The 12,026-nt window shown below is 38.1% G+C and overlaps 1 protein-coding gene across 2 annotated transcripts in view; it reads left to right on the top strand.

Annotated features, from left to right (window-relative positions):
- LOC123308485 (ionotropic receptor 40a) overlaps window positions 1–12,026 on the top strand; it is a 25,966-nt gene extending 13,940 nt beyond the window's left edge. The window contains exons 9-15 of one of the 2 annotated variants that reach the window (XM_044891149.1): window positions 7,374–7,533; window positions 7,597–7,725; window positions 7,777–7,871; window positions 9,587–9,752; window positions 9,804–9,900; window positions 11,526–11,764; window positions 11,823–12,026. In XM_044891149.1, coding sequence (XP_044747084.1) covers window positions 7,374–7,533; window positions 7,597–7,725; window positions 7,777–7,871; window positions 9,587–9,752; window positions 9,804–9,900; window positions 11,526–11,764; window positions 11,823–12,016 — 1,080 coding nt within the window. In that variant the 3' untranslated portion in view covers window positions 12,017–12,026. Of the gene's footprint in view, window positions 1–7,373; window positions 7,726–7,776; window positions 7,872–9,586; window positions 9,753–9,803; window positions 9,901–11,525; window positions 11,765–11,822 lie in introns of both variants that reach the window. The other variant, XM_044891148.1, reaches the window with a different exon arrangement.

The raw sequence follows: 12,026 nt of genomic DNA, 5'->3' as shown, positions 1-12,026 counted from the left end.
AGCAGAACACAAATGAAACGATATCATACCTGGGTATCACATTTCAGTCCACTTTTAGTTGGAAAAAGCATATTGACAACGTTTGCAAGAGGCTTTCAACCGCGATATTTATGACCTGGATGGGGCAAATTTCAGATCCCAGAACAGCCAAACTTACGAACTATTCGTTGTTTCATAGCCAGGCAGTTTACAGTTCACGGGATTTTTCTGTGGGAACAGTCCGACGAGAGGGGCAGGGTGCTGCTGAAGCAAAAAAGAGCACTTTCGGCCATATATGGAATGAAACAGACGGAAAGTTGCAGAGAAATCTTCAGAAGAGAAAGAATACTTACCATCACATCAACTCCCAAAAATATCGGATAACCACGATCATTACACAAGAGGCAGACAAAAGTTTTTAATTCCATATGCTAGGATCAAGAAAGCTCAGCAAAGACCTAATCATCATACTACTTGCCTGATGATCTACAATAAACTGCCAGAGGACTTGAAAAAATTAACACAGAATAATTTCGAAAGGGCAATAAAACAAATCTTACTCGAAAAAACTATTTATTCACTATTTTTATCGTTATTAACACCCGCCTATAATTAAAACAACAAATGTTACGATCTAAATCGAACCAACACACAACCATCACTCAAAGTATTAACAGAAAATCCATCTCATCGACAAAGAATAGATGCTGACCATGATTTCGGTCTCATTTGACCTCGTCAGAGCAACATAACTACTTCGTCAAAGAAACTGGAATAATGAATTGGCGGCTCATTTTATTCGATGTCAGAAGCGGATACACCGTGGTGACATCTGACACTTCTGACAGAGAAACAGGAACCAACCCAATTCAATTTCCTAACTCTCGGGGAGTTAGGAGAGGATAGCAGTATGCATCCATAAGCTTAACCCTCTAATACCCAATTCCGCCTTGAGACTGGTTGCATATAAGTGGATACAAAATTATTCCCTGTGACCAGTTTAGTTCAACTGCCCATGTCCGCCTTCAGTATAGGTTCATTTTGTGAGAACAGGTGTTAATGTAGATCAGTTAACTATTTGCGAAAGAAAAATGTAGATTATACATAAGCTAACTTGAAACTATACGAAAATAATTTTAAAAATGAAAAAAAAACTTGGGCATTAGAGGGTTAAATTTCCATATTGCTAATATCGTATATTACGATAATTAAGCAAGGGCAAATGCGCGGAAAGGTTCGAATCATGGCAGTAACCGATCTGGCTCGGACATAAAAATCATAAATGGATCACGCCTTCACAGTGAGGCAGCTGAATAATGAACGATATCAATTCAGACTCAGAACTGAAAGGCCTTTCAAACGAGGTATCACTCATCCCATCATCTGTATTCAAAATTAAGGGATTGGGGTTGTAATACTGAGGGTTGAAGCGATTCGGTTTCGAATTTGATCTCAGAAGTTGTCCCCTTGAAATCAAAAATCGATGTGTCCGAGCGTTTTTATATATACTTCATTCACTTTTATTTTAGCAGTCGGTTGGCCATGGAAATTTGACACATTTCACTCTGTATAGTACGAAAATGTGGGGTTATGAAGCTTGTCAAAACATTTTTGGGTTTTAAATCAACGCTATGTTGCCCGTTCTACGTAAAAGTTTCTGTTATTACGTATTTCATCACAATTTCGAATCTCTTTGGAAAATATGTGACGAACATAATTGAAGTTTATACAAACTGATTGAAGGCATACCAAATCCAGTTATTTGCATGGAAAATACAAGAGATCAGTATAATATCATAATATGCACTAGCTTGAGGAGAGTTAATGTTCGTTATCTTCTCTGGCTTACATCATTTGTAGATTTCAAAAATATTAACCCGAAGATGAAATGCATATGATGCAGTGGTTGGGAATGGGTATCTCCCGAAGGAATTAACAGATAATTACAAGAATGTTAAATTTTTCAACAAAAATCTTGCATCAATATAAGTCAAAAGAATTGAAAGAAGTTTCAATTAAAATGAACTTCACCTTTGAACAAAAATATCACATGAATAAACAAGTAACAGGGCGCGTATTTGTGGCTATTCATCTTAATACGTTGATGTATAATAATAATAATAATTTGGTATTTATTAGTACCTTAAGACCTTTACATTGTATAGGACAAGTCAAATGAAAAATAGAAAAATCCATTTTAGGGAACTTATTCTCTGATGACATTTATCGAAAATCCTGTAGTAAACTTTTCGCATTGATTCACTCAAACATAAAATTCGCAAATACCACCACTTTTTTGGGTCTCCCAATAGAAGGAAATTCTTTGTAATTCTCTTCATTCACAATCTTTCTGATTGTGATTGGTGATTGTGGTTGTGATTGGTGATTGTGATTGTGATTGGTGAAATTTGTGCAGGTGTTTTCACAAGGTATTTACATTTTATCGAGCTATTTTCGTCGACATTTGGTCACTGGGAAAGTCACTAACAATTCACTACAATTCCAAATTTTTGAATCAAAATATCAAGAATCGATATCTCATTGTTAACATCTGTAGCGGTGTCACAAAACAATCGATAGCCGATTATCTGCAGATAGAGCGAACTAAAGGCTACCATACACTTTCGGATTTCTGAGTTGAAACTTATTGAGTTCTAACAATGCCCATCTGCACTACGTGCACGAAGAATGTATCCTCTAAGGATAAGGTCATCTGTGCCAACTGCTCAAGTTCTTTCCATGGGTCATGTGTTAATCTCACCCCTCAAGACATTAAATTCTTCGGAGATTCCAGTGGAAAGTTCACCTGCCAAACCTGCATAAACAATGTGAGGCTTTTAAGAAGTAACTCTGGTGGCAACACTCCAGTAGCTTTGTCGAAGTCTACAGGCTCCTCATCTGGCAGTTCATCACAGCTCGACCAAATTCTAGCCAAACTGAGTATTCTCGATAGTATTGCTAATGATGTAGCTGCTATTAAGTCAAACTAGGCAATGCTTTCTGAGCGACTGGCGGCATGTGTGGAAAAATTGAAGGTACAGGGCGACGTATTAAGTGAGCATACTAGCACAATCAAAATCTGTCAAGCTGATATTTCAACCCTGCAGGAGGCATATAATAATATCAATGGGGATTTATCTACGGTAAAGTCTAGGGTATCGCAACTGGATGAAGTATCTAAGACACTTAAGCAAGCATGTCAGTTGGCCCCATCGAATCCTGCTGTCTGTCCGGAAGAAGTGGTTTTGCGTGTCAAAAGATCATACAACCTTCTTATTCGCCATGTTCCCGAAGATGGCGATTCCGGTCTCGATGTTTCACTGGTGCAGGAGATTGTGAAGAGGGTTCATGCTAGGAGTGCTGCCGATATAAGTGCTGTTTACCGTGTGGGGTCATCCAAACCCGAACAACCAAGACCAATAAAAATTGAGTTCAGCAACCCAAATTCGGTGACTCGTATTCTTCGCAATAAGAAGATCCTATCAAGCCATCCTAGATACAAGAAATACACACTTTCAGATGATAAAACCCCTGTACAGACGAAACAACTTCAAGACCTTCGCGCAGAGCTTGAAAGAGCTGAATGTATGGCCAGTATTATATACCAACACAGCTTCTCTAACTGCGAAGTTCAATGAGCTCCTTCTTCTTGTCAAATATCATAAGCCCTCTTTTATACTGATTACGGAAACATGGCTACATCCAGAAAAGTCTGATATTATTGCCCATATACCTGATTACACCTTAAACCGTTGCGACAGTCTAACTACTCCGGGATATGCAGGAGTATGTATATATGTCCACAACTCTATTGTTAATTCCTTTAAAATCTCAAAACATTCACTGAAAACCCCTGGCATAGATAATATCTTTCTGAAACTAGAATCATCTGGCTTCACCTTATGTGTTGGCTGTATATATCGTCCACGACCATCCATATATGACAAAGACCTATGTGAACATCTAATCAACTTGTCTAATCTGCATAAGCATGTTTTGTTCGCTGGAGACTTCAATCTCAGCGACATAAGAACTTGGCCAATATCTCGTTCACCCTCAGCAAATTCTCCTTCAGTTCCATTCATCGATATGTTGAACAACTCCAATTTACACCAGCTAGTTGATCAACCCACTCGTTACCGATCAAATCAAGAGCCAACAATCCCAGATCTAATCCTGACAAATGATGTCAATTTAGTTTCCGAATTAGAATACCTACCACCACTAGGCAGATCAGATCATTTGGTTTTGTCAACAAAAATACAATTCTTCCTTCCTACTAAATTGCCATCTGAAACAAAAACTTACAAAATTGTACAATATGAATGTATCAACGAAATATTCTCCAAAACAGACTGGGATACTGTAATTGGTACTGGAGACGTTGAGTCGAGGTGGAATAAATTTCACGCGTATGTTACCAAAACTGTTGAAGATCACACTTCCACACGAACCACAAGGATTAATAGTAGTAAACCTTGGATTGACAACCACTTTTTTGGAATGATTAAGTTCAAGAAATCATTATGGCAGAGATATGTTCGCAGCAGGCAGACTTGTGACTTTCAGAGGCATAGAGTGTTCTCCAATAACCTTTCTAACAGATTACGTGAAGCCAAGTCCAAATTTGAGAATGATCTAGCTACCTCGAAGGACAAAAAGAAATTCTTTAAATACACATGCCGAATTTTCAATACCTTACCTTCTCTGCCTCTTGTCAAAAATACTGATGGTGTGGTTGCAGATGACCACAAATCTTCAGCTGAAATTTTGGCCAACACCTTCGCAATGGCATTTACGTCTGAACCAGACACACCACTACCTTCTACGACTTCTCCTCGCAACGACTCTTCTCTTACTTGTTTTGACATTGATCCCTTGACTGTTGAAGGGAAATTACAATCACTGAATGTCTCATCGTCTCCTGGTCCAGACGGTTTTTCTGCTAGGTTGCTCAAAGAATGTTCTCACACTCTTAGTCTACCCGTATCCAACATTTTTTCTATATCGTTGAAGTCTGGTATGCTGCCACTATCATGGAAGAGTGCACTGGTAACACCCATTCATAAAAAAGGCGATAAACAAAATCCGAACAACTTTAGACCTATAAGCCTCACTTCTATTCTGTGTAAGATACTGGAAAGGTTGATATACGACAAAATGCTAACTTTTTTTCTGGATCATAACATCATACCTGACACCCAGCATGGTTTCATCAAAGGAAGATCTATTGTCACATGCCTTCTCAGCTGCCTCAACAAATGGACCCTTTCCTTGGATAAAAAACTTCCTGTAGATGTGGTCTATCTAGATTTTTCGAAGGCCTACGATAGAGTTCCAATAAATAGGCTTTTATACAAGCTGGACAACTTCGGAATTCGAGGATTGCTCTTGAAATGGATTCAGAACTTTCTGACTGACAGGTCGTTTGAGGTCAGGGTTGGTGCTGCTCGATCGGAACCTCGATGCGTGCTCAGTGGCGTTCCTCAGGGCTCGGTTCTGGGGCCCTTGCTCTTTTTAGTGTATGTGAGTGATTTGGCTGATGAATTCAAGTCGGAAAGTGCTTCATTTGCAGATGATATTAAGTTTTTCAATTGCCCCCTTAACAACTATGAAACCTTGCAGGAGGGCTTGGACAAGGTCGTTTGTTGGTGCGCCAAATGGTTGATTCCACTGAACCCTTCGAAATGTCGAATTCTACATTTAGGTAATAACAATCCAAAACTGAAGTATTACGTTGATGGTGTTGAAATCCTCGGATGTTCATCTCACGTGGATCTGGGTGTGGTGATATCTAGTGATCTATCGTGGACTGAACATGTATTACACGTAACTAATAAGGCAAAGCGTCTTATACATATCGTCCAGAACGCTTTTCGTGGTAATGGTGTGGCGCATATCTCCAAATTATACAAAACGTATATTCGACCAATACTTGAGTTTGCCGGTCCGGTTTGGCATCCGTGGTTGGTGGGGGACGCTACAGTATTGGAAAATCTGCAGCGTCGTGTCACACGTATTCCCTTTGGAGTGAATCGTCCTAGTTATCAGGAACGGCTACAGTTGATGGGTCTTCCTACTTTCGCCGATCGTCGTTCAAGGGGAGACTTGATAGTTACATATCGAGCATTGCACGGCTTGTTCGGCGTCGATATGTCCCAGCTGTATGAGCTGAACACGAATCAACTCCGTGGACATCGATACAAGCTGAATCGAGAGGTCTTCCGAACCACATGCCGAGAAAACTTCCTGTGCAACCGTGTGTTCAACCATTGGAACAGCCTGCCTGGCGAGATTGCGGATGCTGTATCGGTCAATGCGTTCAAGAATAGACTTGACACCTGGCGATCGAACAGGACTGCATAATTTGTTCGGCTTGCTTGTTGCAATGTTATCGTTCATTTGGCGTTATGTTGATTCCGTGTTTCTATTATTTGATTTCTAAATGACCTTCCTTTTTGATTTTAACCTTACTTCACTTGTTTCTATTTTTTTACAGTTGTGTTTTTTTCATTACTTTTAAGTTAGAGTTTATATGTTATAAATGTACCTCAACTCTGTAACCTGGTTTAATAATAATAATAATAATAATAATAATTACCAATCTTCTAGATAGGCACACTGAAAAAATTTCAAAATACAGAGATCTCGAGGAACAAACCAGAAGACAGTGGAAGCTGAAAGATATCAAGACCATCCCTATTGTCATTTCATCTACAGGCCTGATACCGAAGAAACTACTAGAGAACTTGAGGAAACTTCAGTTGGACGAAAATATCTATAGAGTCATGCAGAAAGCGGTACTGCTCGGAACGGCGAGAACTGTACGCAAGTACATGGGGAATGCAGAGGAACACCGTCTGCTCCGACAGGAAGTGCGGGTGGAGCAGGAATCCAACCTACAGCAGGGAGGCGAGGAGCGACCCGGACCCGACCACCACCACGAGCCTGAAAACCTGGAAAGGGCTCCAACAGAGCTTAATCCTTTTGATATCTGAGATATCTGGGATAAGTGAATTTTCCTCTGGAGAGGAGTGTGAAAGCCGCAAGGCTAAAGTCATAACTATTTGAATGAGCGGACCTGAATTCTAAATAGCATTTTCAGATCCCTGTCTCACTTTCGGCATTTTCGTAATAAAAATTGATAAAAGTTGTGGCAACAGCGTTATGACATTAACGACATTTCATGAGTACCAACACAACTTCGTTCTAGTTACAACAACTTGAGAAAATTATTTCATGGCCAACCGACTGCTAAAATAAATTTGAATGAAGTATACATAATTCGGATCAACAGACCTACACAGCCGCTTATTCGTTTTCAAGTAAACTAATAATGTATAATTTCAAATTTATGGGACCATTATTAATTATGAAACTGAATTCCATTCAAGGTGTGGCCAGCTATAATAATAACTTTCATCGTAGTTGGACCTGTGTTATACGCAATCATAGCCCTCCCCAACATATGGCAACCAAGATTCAAAGTGAGATCGCAAGTACGACTTTTCTTCGATGCAACTTGGTTTACAATAACAATATTGATGAAGCAAAGTAAATTTTTAACTAATGACAAGATAGGTATATGGAACGTTAATCTTTATATGTATGTTTCAGCTGGAAAAGAGCCTAGTTCATCTCAAAAGGCGAGGTTTTTCATTATACTATTGTCAATTTCTGCTACGTACATCATAAACGACATGTATTCTGCTAATTTAACTTCACTACTTGCAAGACCTGGAAAAGGTAAAATGTAATGAATCGCATAATTTTCTAGACTCAAGAATTTCGTTTCAGAAAAAACTATCAATGATCTCCATCAACTAGTAGATGCAATGGAGAATAGGAACTACAAATTGTACGTTGAAAGGTCTTCGTGTGGACTTTTGGAGGTAATCTTTTGAAATAGTTGATCAGAAACCTGGAAAAACGACGTGATTTATTTTTTGTAGAAAAACCTTTTAGTTCATCCTGAACTAACCTAACCTCTAAACAATGTCTCGTACTACATATAAACTTATTATACACGTTTATTTGTTTATTGGTTTAGGTCTAATACACAGATAACATGTTGGGGGAGTTGGTCCCACCTCCAATATTGCTTCTTATGGTGTACTTTCTTTTTTGTGAAAGAATCTATCAGTTCATCAAAATCTTCCTCAGAGGCAGTTCCACTTCAAACGCTAGCAGCTACAGAAAATAATACCTGTTATTACCTACTGCCAGATTCGAACATATGGAATAAAACAAGGCTGCGTGTTAGCGCTATATAGCTTATACTGTTCAATATTTTCGCCATAGCTGTCTCGATAATTGCTGACATGAGTCTGCCTGTAAGAGGTGTTGGAATAATATTCAGATTTGATGGAGGCCTGTTTAACCTGAAGCGCCTCAAAGCAAAAACCCGTACAAAGTTTATCACGAAACTTCAATATGCAGACGACTGCGCACTTATCGCTAGCAGCTCAAAGGATCTACAGAGATAATGTTGGACACCTATAAACATATATACGAAGCTTCAGGCCTTAGACTCAATATCGACTAAACCAAAATCCTGGTGAGTTTGCCAGAAAGCCTTCAAACTGATATCAGTTTGCAGGATGGAGCTCTAGAACAGGTCGAGCAGTTCAAATACTTGGAAGCTTTATAAACACTAGAGCTAACCTGGACACAAAAATACACAACCGTATCAATTCGGCATCACGGGCATTCTGGAAGCTAAAGAACAGCTATTTACAAAGCAGAGTGGGCCTCCCAACGCTTCTTTATGTAAGCGAAAGCTGGACGCCCTACAGGCGACATATTAAACAGCTTGAACAAATGCAACAATTTCATCTAGGACAAATAATGCACATCAGATGGTTCCAGAAAGTTTCAGCAGAAGTCTTGCAGCTCGCGAGTTGTTTAACAATTGAGTCTCAAGTAACGAGGGTCCGACTCAGGGTATGGTCCGTATATACACTTTGGTTCCTTTTGGTTAGTATGAGGACGGTCTGTATATGTCGAATTCCTGACACTTCGGTGCAATTATCTGTCACCAGAGTAACCGTACTAACCGCTCTTGTAACTCTCGGTAACCAAATGTGTATATACGGACCATACGCTCAGATGGAGCGGTCACATTTCAAGGATGCAAAACACAAGACTCCCCAAAATAGTTTTGTATGGCGAATTCACAAAGGGAGCTCGGAAACTAGGAGGCCAGTATAAGCGGTTTAAGGATATACTGCATCAATCCCCAAAATCAGTTAATGCCAATCATAACTGGGAACAACTAGCGTTAGACAGATCACTGTGGAGGTCTTTGGTACACAGTTATAATGGAGACTCGAGAAGAATACAACAGCGGCCAGATCTGGTTGGTTGGTGACTATCCATGCCCAGAGTGTGGAAGGATCTGTAGGTATATAACGGTTGGGTCTCTTCAGTCACAGGAGGGTTATAAGTTTGATCTCACCGGTAGTTTTGTTTTTTTGTCTTTTTGTAGATTTATTCTCGGTAACGGGATACAGCTATGAATGAATGACTGCCAGATTCGAACATAACACTAGGACGTTGCAAATTGTGTATGTATCTACATTTGAATGATAATAATTTTTTTTTTCAGAACGGAACAGGAATTTATGGTAAAATATGGCGACTGATGAAATCGCGTCAACCTAAAAATTTTTTGGTCGAAACAGTTGAAGATGGTGTTAAATTAGTGAGGGATACAAGAAACGTAGCACTCATAGCTGGCCGAGAAACTTTGATTTTCGATATTCAGAGATTCGGTATGTGACTGTTTATGTGTGAAAAATAAATTCATCATAATTCGTTTTTAGATAGTAGCAATTTTCATTTGAGTGAAAAACTCAACACAGCCTATTCTGCAATTGCCTTTCAACTTGGATGTCCTTATATTGAGGAAATCAACAAAATGTAAGTAATTGTGATTTTGAAAAAAAAAATCTCAATTTTTGCAAGAATGGTACACCTTTTGGTTAAATTGTGGAGCATATTTATTTTCAGAAGAAACACAAGAGTCTTTTCTAATTATTATGCCGATTTTACTGGGCTATTCAATTATCATATCTCTCCAAAGTGTATTGTGCCTCAATAGATGAATTTAGAGCTTGCATGGAAATTTAGTACCGGAGCTGTAAGATTACTTCTTGTGATGAAGGGAGTTAGGGATTTTTTTTTGAGGGATTGACCTTTAGTCTCTCCTGACCCCTCGTACCAAGTTAATTTTCCGCACATATCGGACAAAAGGGAGTGATTTAGCTATAAATGAAACATTGACAACAATAGTAATTTAGGTAACAAGTTCTGAAAATAGGGTCTATATGAGTCTATTTTCGGAACTATTTTCGGGCGTGTTGCGTGTAAGATTTTTTCGGCAACCGTGTAGAATAACATTGCTTCATATTCAACCATTTCGGAACAAGTCATAAACGTTTTAGTACTTGAATTTTGATTTTTCAGGCAATAATTGTGCTCTAGCAGCAGTCGCCATATTGCCGAAAAAAGATTTTTTATTGAATTTATTCAGTCAGATTTGAAATATAATACCCCAACAAATTTTGGTTTCCTGCCACCTCGATATTCAATGTTCAATTTGCAAATCACTGAAAAAAAGAACCCCCCTAATTGAGTGAAAAATTTTTTTTGGGATATTTGAATGAAAATACCTGCTTTTTTTTCCAATTTTTTTATAAAATCCTTCGTTGTTTGGGTTTTTTCTTCAAATGAGAAGAGCATGAAAATCAAATATACATAGGTAGTCTTTTTTAGTACCGTATTCCCATAAATATTCATTTCATAATCTTTAGATTTGAAGTGTTTTTCACAATTATCGATGATTCACTCGGATTGAATTTAATTAACATTTCTTATGGAATTAAACCACAACATCCGCAAATTGGGGTCTTTAGGAATCCTGCTGGCAATTCACAAACTTTCCTCACAATTTATCCGCCAGGGGATCAATTGTTTTAGTTTTAACTCAGTGCAGTGGCCTAAGTGATTGTGCTGGCAAATTATTGATTTATACAGCTCAAAAATTAATAGGAATCGCGCACATATAAAATTCTCTTTATTCGTAGCTTTTCTTGATTTATTGTATAACATCGAATATTTTTATTTGTTTTTATCATTTTCTTTCTTTACTTTATCAAGCTCTTCCCTCTGAATTATATTAATTGTAGTAGACTGCAGATATGGCATAACAAATGATGATGGCATGATGTATTTGCTGGTAATAAACCTTCATTTTTTCTCGTTTGAACGCATAAGTTCGATTTGATTCGACAATAGTTGAAGAAACGGATTCAATATCGATGCATCAGCAAAAAAGCAAGAATATCAACAAAGCATATCTGAAACTAAATCTTATTGAAAATCCCTGAAATAAATTAATGGAAGGTCAGTCATCCCTATCAATTTTTGGGCAGTGTATTAAGAAATTTGGTACTAAATTAGTCACTATTGGTCACGATACAAAATAATTCACATTTTGAATCATCGTACTGTCTGATTGAGATCAATGTCTTTTGATTTTCGAGACTCATGGCGATATTCGAAGCTGGAATAATTACCAAGATGACCCAGAATGAATATGAAAAGTTGAGGAAACAGAAACAACTACTGTCGTCAGAACCAGAAAAGCTAACAATTCAACGAAATCAGAAAGAAATCAAAAGTCCATTGAAAGGGAACAAAACCAATAATAAACTACAGCCTGTCACTTTGAAAATGGTACAAGGAGCATTTTATATTTTGGCCATAGGGTATATAATTTCTGGCAAGTAACTGAATTTAATTCATATTCGACTAGTGACAATGACCTCTGATATTTTCAGGTTTCATTTTACTCGGAGAGAGAATATTCTACAACAATCAGCATAAAAAATTATTGGGGCCTAGTTCTAGATCTTCGAATAAACTGGGATCATCCATCATGTCAAAACTAAGCATTATTATAGATTGTGTTAAGAAATGCTATAGAAGGATTATGCACGAAGCTTTTGTTGCTACTCTGGAATATTTAGAATAAATCATAATAC

Source organism: Coccinella septempunctata, chromosome 2 (assembly GCF_907165205.1).
Source record: "Coccinella septempunctata chromosome 2, icCocSept1.1, whole genome shotgun sequence".
Lineage (NCBI taxonomy): Eukaryota > Metazoa > Arthropoda > Insecta > Coleoptera > Coccinellidae > Coccinella > Coccinella septempunctata.
Note: the sequence above shows the minus strand (reverse complement) of the source record. Positions and strands in the feature narration are given on the sequence as shown.